Genomic DNA, 22,961 nt, shown 5'->3' on the forward strand with positions numbered 1-22,961 from the left:
AAAGGCACTGAAGGCACCATAGTCTGACAAGCTTGGATATGTTTATGAAACCTTAACTATAGACTGAGTGCTTGAGCCGCCCTAAGCACCTGCTCCATAGGTTCCTCTATTAGCAACGCTGGACCTGTACATGACAAACCCACATGAGTGATCAATCGCATCTTGAACATCTCCCCATGAGATTCTCAAACCTAAAGGTAGAATTGAGAATAAGCTTGTCCTCCACAATGAAGAAGGGGTTATCCAATATTAGTAACAATCCGGACTCAATGTTCTAAAAATTGCTAGTGATAGGTTAGCGGTGCGGAAGAGCATAATGCCTAATTGCTTAGGCAGGCGCAGAGGCGGAGCCAAAAATTGATATGAGGTGGGTCTTTAAAATTTAAATAAATAAATAAAATTAGTTTTCAAACTATATACTAGGGCTGGGCACGGGCCGGGTTCAGTTTTTCATATGCTGGGCCCAGGACCGGCCCGTTTTTTACGGTTCGGGCCCAAAGCCCGTTTTACATCTAATAGGGACTGGCCCGGGACCGGCCCGTTTCATTTCGGGCCGGGTTTCCGGGCTTTCGGGCCCAAAATACTTTTTTTTTTTTTACTTCCTTTCCTTTCCAGATCTCCGACCTCTTCCAGCCTTCCTCTCGCTCTTTGGTGGTCTGGGAGGACGACATGTGCTCGTTGAGTCGGCCTTCTCATCAGCAGCCATGGTATAATCGTTACAGGGAGAAGAAAAATTATATCAGAAACACGAAGAAGGCGGAAACAGGGAAATAAGGTACACTAGGAACAGTCTCTCCAGTGAAGACGAAGACGAACTCAAACGAAGATGAACTCGGACTAAACTCTCTCTGGTCGGCAACAATCTTAGTCTCCCTAATCGGCACCTTCCAACTCGGACTAAACTCTCTCCGGTCGGCAACGATCTTAGTCTCTCTGGCCGGCGTCTTCGATTTGGGAATTAGAGATTTAGGGCTTCGTGGGTATGTAGATCGGGAAACGATGGACAGAGAGACAGAGACAAATCAAAGGCATCAGAGGTCAGTGGTGGAGATGGAGAGCGACGGTGCAGCGCAGACGAGGTCAATGGTAGAGGAAGCAGTTGGGTATGCAATCTCAAGATGAATAATTACAGAGAAGCAGAAGTACTTGCGAAGATTGTGAGGTTTCTTGCTAGATTAGGCTTCGCCAAGATTGAGGTTTCTTCATTTTCTTGATAGACTAAGAAGCGAAGCGGAAGATTCGAGGAAGTAAAGAGGAGGAGGAAGAAGAAGAAGTAAAAACTGAAGGGGAAGGAGAGAGTATTTGACGCGTGGAGAGATAAGGAGTTTCCATGCGTCCTTGAGAATAAAATAATCAATAAATACATAATAAGGGTATATACGGGCCTGACGGGCTTTTTGTTTCTGAAAATACAAGGCCCGGGCCCGGACCGTCTTTAACTACTTCAGGCCCGGACCGAACCGTTTCGCGTGAAAAAAATTTAGGGCCCGGACCGTACGGGCCGGGTTGTGACGGGTCGGGCCGGTTTTCCGGGCTTTCGGGCTAAAATGCCCAGCCCTACTATATACCAAATTTTTAACAAAAATTAGTCAGTGCATCTTAAATATTAAGCCAGTTCCTGTTAACATTGTTCAATTTTTGAAACTGTCAATAATATCTTTCTTTAATAGGTCTTTATTTATTAAAAAAATAAAAAAATCTTATGTATAAAGGCTAACATGGTAAATTGCAAAATATTAGAAAAAAAGAATAGCAAAAAGCATAGCAAAATGTAGGAGTTGCAACTCCTCTCGACTGGAATTGCAGTTGGGAAAAACAAAAGACTTTATCCCACAAAAATTTATTAAAAAAAATTAAATCATTATTCTTAAATGAATAGAAAATAAAATAAAAACCAATTGCTACATGCGTGAGCGTGTGTTAAGAGGCTAGTATTTTACAAATCAAATTTATAGTTTTCGGATGTTATGGCAATTTTTTTTAAATTATAAGGAAGTATAGTTTAGAGTGCGCCTATTGTCATCATACTATTTTCTTAGTTCACCCTAAAAATGTTTGAATTATTGAAAGACTATATTACTCAAGTGAAAAAATGACTAATATGTACACTAATTTTCTAAAATCCAAATCTATAAGGAAAATTATATACATAACCAATTAATTAAATACAATGACTACTTAATTTCTCATTGGATAACATTAATCTTAACATTTTCCACCCAAATTTGAATTTATTACTATTTGTTTTGTCTTTTTGTTGCCTCCAAATCGTTAATTCGTTATTCAATTCACGTAATCATTAGTGTTAACCTAAGCGTGTGTTAAGAGGCTAGTATTTTACAAATTAAATTTATAGTTTTCAGTTATGGCAATCTTTTCAATTATAAGGAAGTATAGTTTTATTCAAAAAAAGGAAGTATAGTTTAGAGTGCGCCTATTGTCATCATACTATTTTCTTAGTTCACCCTAAAAATGTTTGAATTATTGAAAGACTATATTACTCAAGTGCAAAAATGACTAATATGTACACTAATTTTCTAAAATCCAAATCTGTAAGGAAAATTATATACATAACCAATTAGTTAAATACAAAGACTACTTAATTTCTCATTGGATAACATTAATCTTCATATTTTCCACCCAAATTTAAATTTATTACTATTTGTTTTGTCTTTTGTTGCCTCCTCATCGTTAATTCGTTATTCAATTCACATAATCATTAGTGTTAATTCCATTAAAATCTTTTCAATACCTTTTTTTTTTTTTTTTATCAAGAATGAACTATCATTAAATTGAAATCTCAAGTGAGATGGTTAGAGCAACTCCAACAGCTTCCCTATAATTTCTGTATAATAGGGAAGCAAAAGTCAAAGCTTTAGCATCTTTTTCTTCTCCAACTCCAACAGATTCTCTATTTTACAACAATCTCTAAAATCTCCATATTCTTCCTTAAATTTTAGAGATTGCTGTAAATATAGGGAATTTGGTTTTCTCTTTCCTCACTTTCTCTAAAATAGGGATAATTATAGGGAATCTGTTGGAGCAAAAGAGTCTAATTTTTCCCTAAAGTAGAGAAAAATCAAAATATGAGGAAGCTGTTGGAGTTGCTCTTACAATCATACTGAATAACATCAATGATACAGTCTGGAGGTTGATCCATCCAAACCCAATGATGATTGGCATCAAAATCAATCCCTGCAAGTCGATGAGCTACTCTATTGCATGAACGAGGGGCATAGCTTAGTTGCACTCGAGGGATTAAAGCGATAGCACATTTGATGTCTTCAATTAGGGCTCCATTAGCTAGAAGACTGTGATCTAAACATGATGCTTCAGCAATGGCCTCAGTACAATCACTTTCTATAATGACCTGTTGCACATGCAGAGTGTTGCAGAGATCAAGTCCCAATCGAATTGCATGTAACTCACACTGTTTAGGAGAGGCAGTATTTGGTATAGGTCCAGCGAAGGCAGCCACAAAGCGTCCTGCATCAGTTCTTAACACTCCTCCCACACTCCCTCGAGTTTGGTTGGGTAGGTAAGCGGCATCCACATTCATTTTTAAGATTCCCTTAGCAGCTGGTGTCCAGTGGCGTTGATTGTGCTTCACAGCATGCACCACGGTATTCCTAGCTTTTTGGAACTCCTCAAGCCATGCAAAGCTACTTAAGAGAACATCCTGAGTAGTTTGCTTGGTACCATTCCAAAGAAAACTGTTTCTGTTTTTCCAAACTGCCCAAAACACCATTAAGAGTTTAGCAAACACCTCACTACTTAGTGTCAGAGCTCTGTCCAACATCCAGTCTTTGAAGGTTGAAGTCCGGCAAAGGTCGTTCTGCAGATTGAAAGGTGGGGCAGAGAGAATTTCCGCCGCTATGGGACATCTGCAAAATACATGTGATACCTCTTCGATACCATGTGGACAAAGTACACAATGAAGGTCACCAGTGTATCCTTTAGTGAGAAGGCGCTCTCTTGTATGGAGGAGATTATTACAAGCTCTCCATGCACATATGCCAACCTTACCCGGAACCTTGGCCTTCCAGATACGTCGCCATAATTCTTTGTAGGGATCACCAGATGATGTGGAGACCAGAACATGTTGCATTATTTCCAGTCGAGCTATCCAGTAAGCTGATTTTACAGAATAATACCTTCTTTTCTCCGGACTCCAAACAAGCCTATTTGGACTAGGGTTTCTTCCAAGGGGGATACAAAGCACTTTCTCTGCAACATGGCGAGGGAATAGGTTATAAATCACCGAGGTCTTCCATTGACGACTTGAAGCATCAATAAGGTCTGCTACCTTGGTGAAGCTTGTATTGGGAGGTTGCGGTATTGGAATTGATGTAGATAATGGGAGCCATTTATCCTGCCATATATTGACCTGATCGCCGTCCCCAATTTTCCATTGAACTCCTGCTTTTAGGACCTGTCTTCCTTGTAAAATACTTCTCCAAGAGAAGGACGGAGAGTCGCCAATTTCAGCCTTCCAAAATGAACAATGTGGGAAGTACCTTGCTTTGTATAACTTGGCAATTAGAGACTGAGGATTGGCTATAATTCTCCATCCTTGTTTTGCAAGCATAGCAATATTATATGCGTACAGGTTTTTGAAACCCATACCTCCCTCATGCTTGGTTAAACAGTCTTTCCCAACTTCTCCAATGGATTTTCTTTTTCCCATCCGTGTCACCCCAAAAGAAGGATGCACACAATTGATGGATATCATCACAAAGGCCTTGTGGAAGTAAGTAACAATTCATTGCATAGAGGGGCATTGTTTGAGCAACTGCTTTGATGAGAATTTCCTTTCCAGCACAGCTTAGAATCTTGGCCTTCCAATTGATTAACTTTTTCGACAATCTCTCTTTGATGTAGGCGAATTTTGTAGTTTTTGATTTACCGACCCACAATGGTAAACCAAGATATTTGTCATGCTCTTCCACGCGATCTACTGCAAGGATAGAAGCCAGACTATGTTGTAGTGCAATATCAACATTTCTACTAAACACAACATTACTTTTTTGGAAATTCACCCGTTGGCCAGAAGCTTTTTCATAAGTCAATAAAATTTGCTTGAAGGCTAAGCATTCTTCCATTGTGGCTGTCCCAAATAATATGCTATCATCCGCAAAAAACAAGTGGTGGAGCGTAGGAGCTTGAGGACACATCTTGAGACCAGTGATTCGGTTGCATTGCACTTCATGGGTAATAAGTGCAGAGAGACCTTCTGCACAAAGAATGAACAAGTACGGTGACAATGGGTCACCTTGCCGGATTCCTCTAGTAGGTAAGATAGGAGGTGTGGGCATCCCTTGCTGCAATATAGAATAGGTCACAGATTTGACATTATTCATCACCATAGTGATCCACGTAGGGTGAAAACCAAGCTTAGTGAGAATTTCTTGGAGATATGTCCACTCAAGACGATCATACGCCTTGCTGATGTCCAGCTTCAAGGAGAAGAAACTAGTTTCTTGATGCCTTAGTTTATGCATGAAGTGAGCTGCTTCATTGGCAACTAAAGTATTGTCTGAAATGATCCTTCCAGGCACATAGGCGCTTTGGTGGGAGGAGATAATATCCGGAAGCCATTGCTTGAGTCTGTTAACAATTGCTTTGGATGAGATACGACAAATTACATTACTGAGTGCTATCGGCCTGAAATGTGCGTCTTCTTGTGGATCTTTCATTTTTGGTATTAAACACAAGTAGGTGAAGTTGGTGTTATGCTCCAGTTCACCTGTTTCGAGAAAACTACGAACTGCCAAACATACATCACTGCCAACAATGTGCCAATATTTTTGAAAGAAAAAAGGGGACATACCGTCAGGTCCAGGGCTTTTTGAAGGATGCATCTGGAAGAGAGCAGATTTTATTTCATCCTCAGTGTAGGGCTTCAAAAGATGGCTATTCATTTCAGGTGTGACCTTCTTTGGCGTTGCTTCTATAGTTACCGCAAGTGCATTCACATGACAGCCTTCAGTTGCAAAAACATTTGAGAAGTATGATAGTAGAAGCCTTTGGATTTGATCCGGTTCTGTTTGCCAATTCCCATTTTCATCCATCAGACCCCGAATTAGGTTTTTACTACGACGGTTGCTGGCTCGTCTGTGGAAGAACGCAGAGTTCCTGTCACCGTCTTTGAGCCAAATGGCCCTGGAGCGCTGCCTCCAATACTTTTCTTGCTGCACTAGGATTTGACTTTGCTTGACATGTGGTGTTCTCTGCTCATCATACAGCTCCGGAGAGTAGGGTAATCTCATAAGGTCATTTAGCTTTTCTTGAATGACTCGAAGTTCAACCCTCTGATTATCAAACTCGGTCTTGTGCCATTGCATGAGGTTGTTTCCCGTATTGGTGATTTTGACCACTACTTGCTGCTGGGCAGTACCCGTAGAGGGTGTTAACCAGGACTTCTTGATAATTTCCCCACAATTAGGGTTTTCATGCCAACACTCCTCAAAGCGGAAAAGCTTAGGAGTTTTTTTCCACGTTAGTTTCGAAGCACGAACTATGATTAGGAGAGGGCTATGATCGGACTCGCTGGGGTTCAGAGTGATTACCCGACTGTATGGGAATAAAGGCCTCCACTGTGGTGTTTGAAAACCACGATCAAGGCGTTCTTCGGTGAACTTATTGCTCAAATCCCCACAAATCCCATATCCATAAGATCACAGTCAGCCATGGTTCGTCTAAACGCGGCCATGGGTGTTGCCGCCCTTGGCGGTCCTCCTGATTTATCAGTATTTGACATTATCTCATTAAAGTCGCCTGCAACAAGCCAAGGGATAGTGCATGCCTCCGATGCCAACGCCCTAAGTAATGCCCATGTTCTATGTCTCCTTTCCCTTGCAGCAACTCCATAGATACCAGTAAACCTCCATTTATGTGTATCATCAGCTTTGCCAACAACGACATCTATGTGGTTCGGTGACCGAGATCTAAGATCTATGTGTGTATCATCATTCCAGATCAGTGCAACTCCCTGCGAGTCTCGTTCATGCTGGTAACAAATATTATCTTTGAAGCCAAGTTTGTAAGTCAAGGCGTTGATATGATCTTTCTGTGCCAAGGTTTCAGCCAGAAAAATAATACTGGGTTTACGAGCCTGAACGATATCAATAAGGGCGCATTGTGATTTGAAATTGACTATTCCTCGACAATTCCATACCAGGATGTTTCCTTGAAGCATGGTCGGAGACTTGAATGCTGCAAACGAGCTTGGCGGCGACGGCTATGCGACGCTTAGGGTTTTAGACAAACGAAGTAGAACATGAATGATGATGCATATTCATAGAACAATAAGATAATCGTACGTTCTTTAATATCTGAATAAGTTTCCAGAGCGGATTTTGAATCTAACTTATAGAAGGAAGAAATTTGGTACATTCATAGTGTATGAATGTTGCATCTTTGCAATACCTTTGTGAACACCGAAAGTAAAAAATTTAAAAAACAAAAAGAAAAAGGAGGCGGATCCGTGACATCACAAATTATAGTTAAAATTATACTTCAATTATCAACCATTAGATTAAAAGATTATCAATGGATGAGATTAGTCATAAAGAATATATCATTACCTATTATTTTTCTTTTCTTTTCTTTTTAATTAATTAAAGGGATAATGATAAAAAAGGTTATTTTGAAGTGTCTTATTATAATTTAAACACCACAAATGTCCCCATGATAATTAAGGTCACCTTCACAACCTACCACTAGAGTTCAACTTAATTACAAAAACTGTCACCGTCAGTTTCTTTCGCAGTTTACTGGAAGTGAATTAAGTCATAACTGTTTATCTTCTACACATTATAATTTGGAATTTCAAAGGTCCAAAACCGCTCAAACCTACTCCGAAATAGAGAATTACTCTCATCTTCACCTCCGGCGGCCACATTCTGAGACACATACATTCTCCGACGACTGTTTTCCTCCACGGTGAAGCAGCACCGACTCTGCAAAAGTACTTCACTGAAAAAGCCCCAAATTTTAGGGTTTTGAAGAATTGCAGACCTTCAATCGTGTACCTCGACCGGGTAATCTTTCAGCCTCGATTCTCAGAAACTTCTCTTACTTAATTGCGATACATTGAGATAGTGTATAGTTTTGGAATTATAAGTCGAATATGAATGGATTTGATTATGAAACAAAACAATTCGACTCCAAGTTTTGGTTTGACTGAAGGTTTAAAGCTTTTTTGAGTGGAGATGATAAATGACTGCCTTTAAATTTTAGTTTGATGCTGTAACATAGCCAGTGACATAGGCTACTGAGTGGGTGTGATTTGATTTTGGTGCGGCTGTGTTTTCATTTTGGTGTGATTTGATACAGAGACATGGACAGTAACATAACCATTTATATGGAGATAATGACTGTTTGTGATACTGTTTAGGCTATAGGCTGTACTAAAATGGAAATGCTGCTAGTTCAAATACATACTTTATAGGATCATATAATGAAACTGGCCATGTAACTGACCATGTAACTTACAATGTATGTAACTGAACATGTAACTGAGCATGTCACTTACAATATATGTAACTGACCAAGTAACTTACTATGTAACTGACGTTGTCATTGACATGGCTAGTGACTTCACTAGCCAGATCACTAGTTGGCCGAGTTACTGGTTATGTAACTTGCAAACTCAATGCTAACCTTCTTATTTTGAAAATTTTCAACAGAACTAAAACATCAGAAATGGCAAGACCAAAAAGAAAAGAAAGGGAACAAAGCGATGATGACGAAGACTACAGAGAGGTGGAATCAAAATATGAAGAAGATGATCAAACGATACAGAGAAAGAAGAATTCGAAGAAGAATTTGAAATCAAAAAGAAAAAGACAGGATAAAGTAGAAGAATCAGAAACAGAAGAAGAAGAAGAAGAAGAAGAAGAAACATCAGCAAAGAAGATTGCCAAGAAGAATTCAAAAGAAAAAGGCAAAAAACAGAAAGTAAAACATAGGGAAGATTCAGAGTCAGAAGAAGAACCAACACCAAAGAAGGGTTCGAAGAAGCATTCAAAAGTAAAAAGCAAAAAACAAAAAATAAAGCAAGTAGAAGATTCTGAAGAGGAAGCAGAAGAGGATGAAAAACCTGAAGCTGCACCAAAGAGGAAGAGACATCTGAAACCAGGACATGTGCAGTACAGGTGCACATTAATAAGTTTCTTGAACACAATTAAAGATAACAAGAAGAATCTGAGTCCAAGAACATTAGATTTGCTCAGGCAAACACCATTTGGAAATATTAATTGTTGATGCTGTCCATGGTGGCCACATAGAGGAGAAGTCAGCCAAGAAATCTAATGATTTCATTACCCTCCTACTGCAGGCGTACAACCATGAAAATGACCTTTTCTTCTTTGGAAAGAAGAAATTCAAGATCTCGACAAGAGATATTTCAAAGATCCTTGGACTGCCAGCAAAAGGCGAATTGGTCCCAAAGACTTCTGAGGGTGCATATTAGTCCGACTTTGTCCAGCAGTTTTTTTCAAACACAGCGAGAGTTAACAAGAAAGCTGTGGAGAAAGCTCTGCAAGTTACCATCAACGACAAGCCAACAACCGAGGAAGGGATTAAGAAGAAGGACAAAAATGTGGCAAGATTAATCTTGCTGGACTTGTCAATAAAGTTTTTGTTCCCAAACGCAGGGGGAAAATTTCATGGGACTATGTCAGAGCATGTGAAAATTTGGATAAGATTGGATATTATGATTGGGCAAAGGAAGTTGGAAGCTTCCTAAAAAAGTCTATAAAGGCTTTGAAAAAGAAGAATTCAAAGAGCTCATATGGTAATACAGGGGGCTGCGTTCTAATAATACTGGTAAGTTACTGTCATACTGAAATGTCACTGGTCAAGTAACTTATTAAGTCAAACTGCATGTCACTGACTAAGTTGTTATGACTATTTTTTTTTTGTTTTGTTTGTGCATGCAGTATTGGTTCTGTCAAAAGACTGAAAAAATCAAGCCAATATCTGGAAGGGAGAAGGAAGAGCATGAGATGAGAAAATGGGACATTCAGAGGCTGATACAGAATTGGACAAGCTTTAACAGCTTGAAAAAACTAACTGTAAGTTGTTCTCTGTCAATGAAGTTGTCACTGGCAAAGGAATTATGTTGGTTAAGAGTTACTGATTAAGTCACTGTCACTTTGAATGTCAATGGCCAAATCACACTTCATGTCACTGGCCTTCATAACTGTTGTAAACATGTCATTGGTTATGTCACATTGCATGTCACTGACATATGGAACATGTTTCTTTTAGAAAATATTTGACTGAAGGAAGATCAAGAGGAATCAGAATCCGACGAAGAGGAGAATAGATCAGATGAAGCAAAGACAGCTCCAGAAGGACAGGAAGAAGGAAATGATGATCAGAATTCTGAAAATGAAGAAGATAACCTAGAAGTTGAGGTGCCTGAACAGGAAACAACTTCAGAAAAAAAAACAAGTGGGAGAAAAAGCTTCAGAAAAAGAGGGAGGAGATAAGATGTCTGACTGTGGAGAAAGATAATTTGCAGAAAAAACTGAAGGAAAAGAAACAGGAACTAAAGAAATTCGCGGAGGACATGGAGAATCTGGAGGAACGAAATGCTGAACTTATGACAGAGAATTTGTGTCTTACATCATCGGTGAAGGAGTTAGAGGCAAAATTGAAGAAATTGGAGCAGATGTTGAGCCCAAAGACTCACACCTCACCGACAGCTCAACAGCACAGGTCCCCACCACAGGTCCCCACCATCTAAAGCTGCTGAGAACACAGAAAAGGAAGATCAATCTACAGTTGAGGAAGGTCAGTCCCAAGAGATCTTCACAGTCGAAGAATTTGTAGCCGCAGCAGCTCAATCTCCACCTCACTTCACAGTGCAAGAAGAAACTCAATCGACACCTCCATCACACAAAGACTCACTGTTCCAGAGCCCCACAGTCCGCAAGCTCACAGTTGAAGAAATGGAAAGACAACCAGACATGTTTCAGATAGTGAAAACTCCTATAGCTGCACATGCCTCTCCACTTCATACATTGAGCATAGAGGAAGAGCAGAAGACACCAGAAGAGAACAAAAAGAGTGAGTTAACAATGCGCATTACAGAGAAACATTCCGGTCAAACTGTATCATCAATGGGTCTCTACTCATATGTTGTGAGATTAAAGAATAGGAAAAGAACACAGAAGAAGGACAACATTTACTGGTGGGGGATGTGAAAGCAAAAAGAGAGAAAAAAGCAAAGGAGAAGGAAGATAGATTGAGAGCTGCTGAAAAGGAAGAAAAAGAAAAGCAGAAGAAGGCCTCACTGCAACCTGAAGAACGTAAAAAGCTAGAAGAGATGGTAGCACAACAGAATTTGGACGGTTTACCCGAGGATGTTCTGAAAGCAATAAGAGAGATCGACGCTAAAGAAAAAGCAGAAATCAATGAAGAGTCAGAAGAGAAACAGCTCCCTCCTGAGGTCATAGACTGGGAGAAGAGCAAAGTGTACAATTATATGGACCAGGACACCAAGAGAAGAGTGCAGAGATACTGGCAAAATGCCCCATCAGGGTAATACTGCAATTAAGTTGAAATCCTATTTAAAATTTATTGTAACTGGCTAAGTCACTGGCTGTGTAAATGACAAGGTTATGTCACTGTACATGTAACTATTAAAAACCTGTAGACACAAAGAATACTGAAGGATTTATAAAAGAAGAAAGCAGATACACTATCTCATAGTCAAAAAAAAATTCCAATGAGTAAGCACCTTACAAGCACTTCTTATCATTTATTGAAAAAAATGAAAAATCAAAACAAAATTTCAAACTGTATTGGAGTCACTTGCTATGTCACTGTTAAAGGCATGTAGGCAGACTTGAACCTATATCGGAGCTGTACAACTCTTTCTGTTGTGACCATCACATTTTCCGCACCTACCACACTTGATCACCCTGGTTTTCTCGCTCCTTTTTCTGAACCTCTTCTTTCTAGGCCTTCCCGGTGGTCTTCTAGTCAAAGGCGGCTGCAATATCACCACATCTCTACCAAAATCACGCACTGGCTTCGAAATAGAGGGAAGAGGATTAATTGGGAAAGAATAAGTTTCTCGATATTTCTCCACCTTGTATAGCTCATTGACATATGAATACGGGGAAGAACCATGTTGTTGGATCACTACAAGGGCATGGGAACATGGGAAGCCATACAGCTGCCATTCTCCACACGAACAAAAGTGAGTTTCCAAATTCACCATGCTATTGTACTTCTGGCAGTGAACTTCATACACATAGGTATCAGACCTGCTCACTCTCCAATGCCTTCTGACTTCCAAATTCTCCTTCAGCTTCTTTTCAATTGTCGGGCACAACTCAGACAACCATTCCTGAGCATCCTGCTTCCGAGCAACCATTGAATCCATGGACTTCACTCTAATCCCATCATTAATATCAAGAATAGGACGACTCTTCAAGGGCAACACCCAATTATTGAAAGACTCAGCCAAGTTTTTTGTCATTTCACCAAATCTTTCGCTGTTAAAGTAAGCCATACACCAGTTCTCCTTGGGGAGATCCTCCAGAAATTGAGCAACTATGTCGCCGCCTTCACTCCTCAAGATTTCCATGTTGAACTCATACATCTCCGGTGTGCAAGAATAAGCACAACACATAAACAAGTAAGGAATCCGATCCTTAAGGTAAGAAGCAGCTGGAAATTTGTCAGAAAGGTTAGCCATCAGATGTCTAACACAAAACCCATGTGGATTATTGGGAAACACACTAGGGAAAGCACTAACAAGCCCAACATGATGATCAGAAATGAACGTCACCCTCCTCATAGGGTGTTTTTCAAACTCTTCAGCCAAAACCTCAAGAAAAAATCTCCAATTACTCTCATTTTCAGAATCCACAATAGCATAAGCAACTGGATACAAGCCTGAACAGAAAAACAAAATGAGGTCACTGTCATGTAACTGTTAATGTCAATGACCATGTCGCTGACATAACTGCATATTACTTGACAGTGACATGGCCAGGGACATGTCATTCAAATCACAGAACATTTAAGTCATTGGACATGTAACTGTCAATGAACATGTAACTGACCATGTCAGTAGCTATGTAACTAACCATGTCACTTACATTACAAAAAAAACAGAACATGGCAGGAAATAGAAAACAAGAAAAATAAAAAACTAGAAATAATGAAGGCGATTCAACCTTGATTGGCATCCTTTGCCGATGCAGCAATAATCTGCCCCTTGTACTTGTTGGTAATGAATGTAGCATCAATGAAAAGAATAGGTCTACAAGATTGAAAACCCTTCATCCATGCACCATAGGTCACAAACATACGCTGAAACTTGTGTGTTTCTCGATGAAACTCAACCACTATCCTAGAGTCGGGGTTTGACTTCATAACAGACTCACTGAACCAAAGTAGCTGAGCATAAGACTCAGCTTCATCACCATGTAGCTAGGGCTATTTTTGCCAACTCCGTACCATACCAAAATGTGCGATAAGGAACATCCAAACCATAATCACTGTTGATCTCATCAGCTATATCAATTGGCTTTTTGTTTGGATTGGCACGAATCTTATTAAGCACAATAGACTTGACAACCTTGGATCCCATCATCTTACTCTTCTGCAAACGAATCACACCATGACAAGTGTGAACATTAACCAACCTTTTAATCATAAAGAAACCATTAGCCCTGCATAAATGAGCCTTCACAAGCCAATTGCAGCCCTGAGAATGTTTCTTAGAACACTGAGCAATAACACGAACCTTGTCATTTCTAACAAACTCATATGAAAAACCAATTTCTATGGCATACTTACGCAGCTTATCCCTAAACTCAACAACCCCACCCTCAAACTTTTGGCCTTCAGAATGAATATAACTCTCCCAACCTTTCGTCATATAACTCTTCGGTGCCTCTGCCCTATAACACCCCAAATAATCATTCTCCTGAAGCATGGTACTAGAATCCTCACACACTGTATTACCCATCACGCTTTCACTAATAGAAGGCAAATCAGTCACAAACACTTCAACAAAATCAAAATTGTAACGAACCAAATTCCTAAAAATCATTCTCATATCAACTTCACTCTCTAGAAAACATGAAGTAGAATCCGGAGGAATAATGTACCTCAACATGAAATTGCCTTGAATCAAATCCGGAAAACGAGAGCGTATGGAATTGCATAGGTCAACAAACGACCAATTATGCAACAATGGAACTGTCGCTGCTTCACCAGAATAAATAAACTTGACAACATAGCTAGTATCCATAACAACTGTACAAGAATAAAACAAATCACTATCCATGTCACCACTAAGGAAATCAACAGAATCAACACAAACAAGTCACTGCCAAAGTAACTGTTAATGCCTGAACAGAAGAACAATATTATAAATGTAATTGGCCATGTCACTACTAAGGAATCAACAGAATAACACAAACAGATCACTGCCAAAGTCACTATTAATGCCTGAACAGAAGAACAACATCATACTCGCAAAATAAATGATAATTCCTGAACAAAACAGCAGTATTAAAAATGTAACTGGCCATGTCACTGATAAAAAAATCACAGTATAGAACAAATATAGTACCGCAATAGCACAAAACATCATCAACAATTCAACATAGCACTGAGTCGACGAAGGAGAAGAACACAGTAATCCAAAACGAACAATTCAACAATTTAACACAAACAACAAAAATACACTGCAAAATCCAAAACGAACAAATTCACAGAGAGAATGCTTACCGATCAAATCAGAGAAAACCAGAGAGAGGAAGAAATAGAGAGACTGTAACTAAGCACTGAGTCGACGAAGAAGAAGAACGCAATAACGTGATCAAGACGAACACCGACGAAGCCAGAGATCCAGAAAAAGAGAAAAGAGCAGCAAAAGCTCCAAAACCACTCAAAACTGAGATTTCAGATCGTCGCAGAGGCACAAAGCGAAAATCGGAAGCTTCCGACGGAGAGGGCAGCGAAGAAAGAATCTTAGAAAGAGATCTCCGATCAAATCGAATCTGAAGCTTTCTGATCAAAGGAGAGAGAAAATTTGAGCTCCCAGATTTTGAAATGGAAGGTTATAAAGGTTTATTACCTTAGGGGCAGAATCGGAATGATAAAAATTAAAAACTGACATTTTTTAACATGACCTCATTACTCATAAGGACTAAACTAATATTAATAACAATTGACAATGGACCTTTTTATCAAGTGGGAAACTAGGTGACCTTATTATCATTTCACTCTCTAAAGTGACATTTTCCATCATTTCCCTTTAATAAAATCTATTTATTCTGACTTAATAAAAATCAATAATTGCTATTCTGATTTGGAATACAATTAAGGAATCAAATCTTTCAATTGTTTTCCTATTGAAACTCATCTACTGCTCAGAAAAGAAAAAGAAATCGATGAGATGAGATGAGGCCTTTGACGAAGCATGATGAAAACTGATTGAATTCTCTACCTCTTTCTCGCCTTTTCCTCATCAAGATGACGAGCAAAATCAAGATTCATCATCTTGTCATTGCATATCTCCAGTAGGTTACCCTTAATTCTTTTGTTTTTCTTTCTGTTTGCTCTAAATATTGTACAGTTCATGCCATTTGTTGATGATAAACATCAGGTCTCATGATATCTAGTTGACGTTGTGTAAATTTCTTTCATGTTTATTTAGTTTGTTAAAGTTTTCATTTAGTTCGTCAAAGGCCTCATCTGATCGATTTCTTTTTCTTTTCTGAGGAGTAGATGAGTTTCAATAGGAAAACAATTCAAAGATTTGATTCCTTAATTGTATTCTAAATCAGAATAGCAATTATTGATTTTTATTAAATCATAATAAATAGATTTGATTAATTAATTAAAAAGAAAAAAAGAGAAAAGAAAAATAATAGGTAATGATATATTCTTTATGACCAATCTCATCCATTGATAATCTTTTAATCTAACGGTTGGTAATTGAAGTATAATTTTAACTATAATTTGTGATACCACAGATCTGCCCCCAAAGAAAAAACCACGCTGCTTATAGTTTGTCATGCCCCTGATTTTTTACACAAATAAAAATCGATATACAATCCCATAATTATACATGCGTGATCGTTCAGTCATCAATACAAAATACCTGGAACATCTTTCCCTTAAATCAAGTATATACTGATGCCCAGAACCCTCCAAGTTAATACTCGCTCCACAGAGTTATATATTACACAACTTACGAATTAAATTGCCATCACAAAATAAAACGTAAATGCTCCTCAGAGCTTACTACATAGCGGAAGTCATACACTGGCAAAGCCAACAAAATTTGCTTCCTACCCGTTCTGCTGCCAACAAGCTACCTCAGCTTCAGCCACGATTACCCGGACCAGCAGGATTAACCCCTACACCGTTTGAATGGTGCACCGGGTTGCCACACAACAAACCCGGTAAGCTTTTGCAAGCCCGTATGAGTAACTCATGAACATCAATCAACAACTCACACAATCAACTTAAGGAAAACATGCAACCATGATTCCTTCTAACATTCCATATCCTTTCCACTGAAAGGACAACATAAATCACCGCTGTGACAATGTTCTATTTGCTAACCTAACCATCAAGAAGCAATTCAAGTCTCATCTAGACAATAAAAGAAGAATACTCTCGGAACTCTCCTTTAAACTACATACTTATGAGTCTCCAGCAACCTTGACCGTTACCCCCATAAGCCATAATGGTAGGCAGACTAGCGCTCTAGCTGATCATAGCCAATTACCCGGCCAACTGCGTGATTCCCTATTTCTTGCCTTGGTCACTATCTGCGACCTGTCACCATCTGTGACCTATAATCATTCAAACCCCGTCTGGTCTCGGAATCAACCTTTGGTCACCATCTGCGACATGTGCTATTCAGACCCCATCTGGTCTTAGAATCAACCATCAGTCACCGTTTGTGACCTGTCACCATCTGTGATTCTTGATTTTCAGACCCCATCTGGTCTCAGATAAACCATTGGTCACCATCTGCAACCGGTCACCACCTGTGACATATGATCTTCAGACCCCGTCTGGTCTCAAAGTCGAACGTTAAGTAAGTCACACCTGACCTAAAAACATTACAACCATCTAGTTCGGCTTTCCCCATCCCTGCTCACCATCTGTGACCCTTGGTACAAGGACCAATACATTTAAAATGAGTCACGCTTGACTCAAAAATGTAACATCAAATTCAATACTTTTCAAACAATAGAAAACATCTTTTTCCACGATATTGTTTCAATGAAAAGTCGCATTCAATAATAATATGAACACCATCATGCATATTATTCATCACACATCATTCACAAGAATATATATATTTCACGTAAATATATATATACGTAGTCATTCGCTCAGGAATGCCTACTAATACCAACTATAGTTTGCAGTTAACTAATTAACGCCAAAACAATAATGGTAATTCCGTTCATAATGAACATTGTGAGATTACTCACTTCGAATTCCCGCTGCGTCTTCAACAAAGAACAAAGTAGCCAATCCGCCAAATAACCGTCCAAAATACTTCGTCAAGTACCTAATCACATACGGTTTCCACTTAGCAACGATTCATATTTGATTTAAGTTCGAAACCCCTGTTTTGAACTAAAATGCCCAAAGTGGCGCCAATCGAGGCAAAACCACATCCGAGACCTCCCAAAGTCTCTGGAATACGTCCACGATCGATATGACCAAACCTCAAGTCGATCGGACGCTCGAATCCTCACGGATCGAATAAATCCACCGGTATGAAACCGTAAAAATCATAACAAATCCATTCAAACTCCAAAATTTACATATTATATATCGAAACGCTCGTATCAACGAGTAGAACATATATAATACCAAAAACAGTTCCCTACATGACCGGAACACAGCCACAGGCGGTGGCGCACCGCCGCCGGCCAAAACTCAATATTTCCCAAAACTCCCAACATCAAAAAGTTTCATATAAGCATGCTTGTGAATTCTCATAACTAGCTCGAAGTCAGAAAACAAGCATAAAGGGTCGAAAACTACCTCACAAGCTTTGAATTTTTGCTCAATCTAAGTTGAACCGATTTCCACGTAAATCGATCCAAACAAACACCATAGATCGACTCAGACGACCACCACGAAGCCAAGGAAGGAAACTTGAAGCCGTGCCGTCGCCGTAGCTAGGATTTCCGGTCGGGTCCGAAAACACCAACCTGCTCTGCCTTGTAGCGCCGCACACGGTGGATATCGCTGCTAGAGGACACCATAGGGACGACCAGACGGAGGAGACGGTCTGATCTGGAAGTTTTCACGGCCGGAGATCGCTGGAAAAGCCGGGTCTGGTTGCCGTGTTCCGGCCAAACCTCAATATTTCCCAAAACTCCCAACATCAAAAAGTTTCATATAAGCATGCTTGTGAATTCTCATAACTAGCTCGAAGTCAGAAAACAAGCATAAAGGGTCGAAAACTACCTCACAAGCTTTGAATTTTTGCTCAATCTGAGTTGAACCGATTTCCACGTAAATCGATCCAAACAAACACCATAGATCGACTCAGACGACCCCCACGAAGCCAAGGAAGGAAACTTGAAGCCGTGCCGTCGCCGTAGCTAGGATTTCCGGTCGGGTCCGAAAACACCAACCTGCTCTGCCTTGTAGCGCCGCACAAGGTGGATATCACTGCTAGAGGACACCACAGGGACGACCAGACGGAGGAGACGGTCTGATCTGGAAGTTTTCACGGCCAGAGATCGCTGGAAAAGCCGGGTCTGGTTGCCGTGTTCCGGCCAAAACTCAATATTTCCCAAAACTCCCAACATCAAAAAGTTTCATATAAGCATGCTTGTGAATTCTCATAACTAGCTCGAAGTCAGAAAACAAGCATAAAGGGTCGAAAACTACCTCACAAGCTTTGAATTTTGCTCAATCTGAGTTGAACCGATTTCCACGTAAATCGATCCAAACAAACACCATAGATCGACTCAGACGACCCCCACGAAGCGAAGGAAGGAAACTTGAAGCCGTGCCGTCGCCGTAGCTAGGATTTCCGGTCGGGTCATAAAACACCAACCTGCTCTGCCTTGTAGCGCCGCACAAGGTGGATATCGCTGCTAGAGGACACCACAGGGACGACCAGACGGAGGAGACGGTCTGATCTGGAAGTTTTCACGGCCGGAGATCGCTGGAAAAGCCGGGTCTGGTTGCCGTGTTCCGGGTCGGGTCAGACGGAAAATCTCGATAGTGAAGGTGTCGACCGAGAGAGAAAAGAGAGAGAAAAACCTTTCCGGAAATGGAAAGCGAAATAATGAAAATAATTTCTGATTTTCTGTATTTATACTAAAACGACAACTTCTTCCACTAGCCATAACTTTCTCATACGAACTCCGATTGATACATTCCACATGTCCACGAACTCGTATCGATGCGTTCTACAACTTTCGTGAAGAAAGTTTTCCAAGCATCTCAACATATAAAAAGTCAAACTTCACACGACCCCCTAAACTGTGAAATTCGAATAATTATACGTACGAAAACCATAACACTTCACATACAACCTACGAATAAGGCACAATAACAATTATTCGTACAACTGGTCCATTAATAATTACCAAAATTAATTAACAGAAATCCAGGTCATCACATAGTTGTTAAACTTTTGATGTGAATTGAAATACATGAACGTTGAAACTGAAAGAAAAAAATAAAATAATAAATGAAGTAAGTCAGATTATGATTTTATTAGGAAACATTAGTATATTTTAATTTTTTTATTGGTGTAAATTAAATTAGAGATTTTCGTACAAAAAAAAAATTCTTTTTGAACTGGGTATGTCATATAAGCATATTTCTCGAAAGAGAAATGGGTTAGATAAGTAAATTTAATAATTGGAATTAAAATGTAGGATGTAATGAGCAAGTATGGTGAACAAAGAAAATTGTAGGGTATAGCCGCACCCTAGTTTTAATGACTTAATGTTCAAAAAATAAAAATAATAGGGCATAGTTGCTGCCTACCAGACTCGTACTTGGGCCAACAAGTCTTCCTAGCCACTGCGCCAGACTCTTTATATTAAGTGACTGAGACATATTTCCAGGTTTTTTACTTACATAAATTTTAAAATAATACAAAACTTAGCTGGATCACGAGACCCACTTGGTCCCACGTGGTTCAGCCAATGTGCGGGCAGATAGGTGGTTATTTATTTTATTATAAAACATATAAATAAGTGTCTAACTGAAATATAAAAAAAAAATTAAAAAAAACTATAGTAGCAATAATTAATGATTGAAAACATGAGAAAAAAAATTAAGTATATAATGAGTACTTACAAATCAAAAGTTATTTTTTAAGTATTTGATGTAAAAAAATTATAAATATTTTTCTTAAACTCGGCATGCTAGGTGCCATCTAGACTAGTAGAAGCCGGGCCTAAGCAGGCAGCTACCCAAAAAAAATTTTAGAACACTGCCCGGACCTGAACACACCTCGCATTAAACTCAGCCTCATCAGTATCCATATATTAGCCCATCGTTCCTCCTCCAGTCGGATCAAGCGCTTCAATATGAAAGCAAGGTATTACCCTTGACCAAAACCGAAAAACTTGGGTTTGAAAAGCCACTGTTGTCACCTCTTGCACGCCATTGTATGGAGCCAACACCACCGCTGCCTTGTCATAGTGCTAGAGACCCCCCTACACGATTAGATTTTGATCTAAAGCACCGGTCGGTAATTAAGAAACATGTTTGTAGTAGTTTATAATTACTTGTTTTGACCAATAGTTAAATGTTTTGGTCAAATAAATAAGGGCTCTTGACCCAATGCCCAAATTTGGGTCAAGATACTCCTACTTAATCAAGTAAGAGATTTTAATTCTCATTCACCCAATTTAAATATCAAATGGCGGTTATAGGCTCTTAAGATTTTAAAATTACACTATACCACTGCACCCCCATCTCTTTCTATCTTCACAACGACTCCAGACTAGAACTTAACGCCGGCGGCCTCCTGCATCTCCTCCCTCCGCTTGGATCTACGTCCCCACCTTCCTTGTCGTCCTCACCTCCTCCGGAATGGTCGGCAACGTCCTCTCGATCTTCGCCATGTCCTTTCCCTAAACGACAGCATCCGGTTCGTCCCTAACAGCTTCACCATTTCTCTCACAGGACCGCAGAGCCAGATCGTTGAAGGACTCGTCAGCCTTGATCGGTGGTGTCAAGTTTTCAGTGGTGTTCTTCTCCTACGACGGTGATTCTTCCCACCAGAAGGAGGCTTCTTCTTCTTCATCTCTGACGTCGCCCAAGAAACTCTTGTTCGAATACCGCGACGCAACGTCTGCATATTTGGTTTTTCAATAATGATCTCATCATGGTGCAGGTCCAAGCAGATGTGATTAATGTTCTCCTGGTGAAAATGGATATTAATATTAAATCTCTTTTCTTGTTTGCTGCATGTGCTTATGGGCCTACTTGATAGCAAAATTGAGAGGTAACTATTTAATGGATAAGGTACTCTTGAGAGTACTTGGATTTTTTGGTGGAAGTGGTAAAACAATCTGACACATGAGAATTGCTATTGTCCATGGTTAATACTTAATAGTGAGTACTAACAAAGGCTAAAGCTCTTCTTCAACGTAAAATCATCGCAATAAATGAAGCAAATTACATGTCATTAAAATGAAAAATATGCACGTTATTTTCAAGAGTCTGTTTACTTTGTTGATTTGCAAGCATTTTGATAAGAGTGGACTCTTTAATTTATTGCTTCCCAATAAAAGATTTTGAATTGATATAATCGCCTCATTTTCTACCTCAATAATAAGTTTATTGCCCCCCCCCTCCCCAATAATAAGTTTCTCCCCAATAATAAGTTTATTTGGGGCCAATAATACTAGGGGTGGGCGCGGTGCGGTTCGGTTTGGTTTGAGGCCCAAACCGCAACCAAACCGCTTTTTTCGGTTGGCCTATATATCAAACCGCAACCGCATTACAAAAGGGCTGAACCGATTATTTCGGTTACATCATTTTTCGGTGCGGTGCGGGTCGGTTTATGTTTGGAGCAATTTATTAATTTCAACTAGAAAGAGAGGGCCAAAATCAGGCTTATTTTTACCTAACAATTTCAATAAGGCATAAATAAATTTTGAATGCATTTAGAGTCCACACAAATCGGCAAATGTCACCCAAATATAAAGCAACTTGCAGAAAGACCATAGCAACTTATTATATATATATATATATATATATATCAATGATCAAGCAAACATAGCAACTTATTACAAACTGAAAACCTAATCAAAAATGGATTTCTTATATATTGAAAACCAACATTTCCATCAATAGAGAAATAATAAATAAATAAAATGTAATTAAAATAAATTTGGTGTGGGTCGGTTTAAATCGGGCGGTTTAAATCGGGTCGGTTTCTCGGAGACTTGCAACCTCCCTTCTTCTACCCCCCTTTCTTCTTCATATGAGAGACCAAAAGCCGATTAATTGTATGATTATCTTTCCTTGTCCAACTCAGATTCTATGTCTTATAATCATCTATATAAAGAGGCCCCTATTATCAATGAAAACACGACTCAATTCTCTCCCAATTTCAATTTTTTTTAAACACGTTATCAGCACGAAGCCCTAACCCTGAAACCTTAAAATCGTAGCCTTCAAGCCCTAGCAACCACCGTCGCATATATCAAAGCCCTCGATCCCAGGAGCCCGGAACCCGCGGCTGAACCCACCGGAAAAGCACTGAACTGGCCGTCGAAAGATTCTGAACCGGCCAGGTTAGCCTCGTTTGCCTATCCCCGCCTGCCTCCGCGCGCCTCCACGCTGCAGATTAGCCTCGCTCCAGCCTTGCACGTCTGCCTCGGGCTGCGCTAGCCTCTCTCACGCAACCTGCCGACGTGTTAGCCTCGCCAACGCCAGCCCCCCCCCCCCCCCCCCCCCAC

The 22,961-nt window shown here is 39.7% G+C and overlaps 2 protein-coding genes across 2 annotated transcripts; one reads left to right on the forward strand and one right to left on the reverse strand.

The window, feature by feature from the left end:
- The first annotated feature begins 9,602 nt into the window (after nt 1-9,602).
- LOC133744473 (uncharacterized) lies at nt 9,603-11,557 on the forward strand. The gene is made up of 7 exons (XM_062172578.1): nt 9,603-9,607; nt 9,660-9,831; nt 9,945-10,079; nt 10,293-10,424; nt 10,532-10,657; nt 10,716-11,123; nt 11,171-11,557. Exons 1-7 carry the CDS (start codon nt 9,603-9,605, stop codon nt 11,555-11,557), a joined length of 1,365 nt encoding a protein of 454 aa, XP_062028562.1.
- A 309-nt stretch (nt 11,558-11,866) lies between these two features.
- LOC133744474 (uncharacterized) lies at nt 11,867-12,820 on the reverse strand. Its single transcript, XM_062172579.1, has one exon. The coding sequence runs from the start codon at nt 12,818-12,820 to the stop codon at nt 11,867-11,869; it is 954 nt and encodes a 317-aa protein (XP_062028563.1).
- Nucleotides 12,821-22,961: the final 10,141 nt, after the last annotated feature.

This window comes from Rosa rugosa, chromosome 4 (genome assembly GCF_958449725.1).
Source record: "Rosa rugosa chromosome 4, drRosRugo1.1, whole genome shotgun sequence".
Classification (NCBI taxonomy): Eukaryota; Viridiplantae; Streptophyta; class Magnoliopsida; order Rosales; family Rosaceae; genus Rosa; species Rosa rugosa.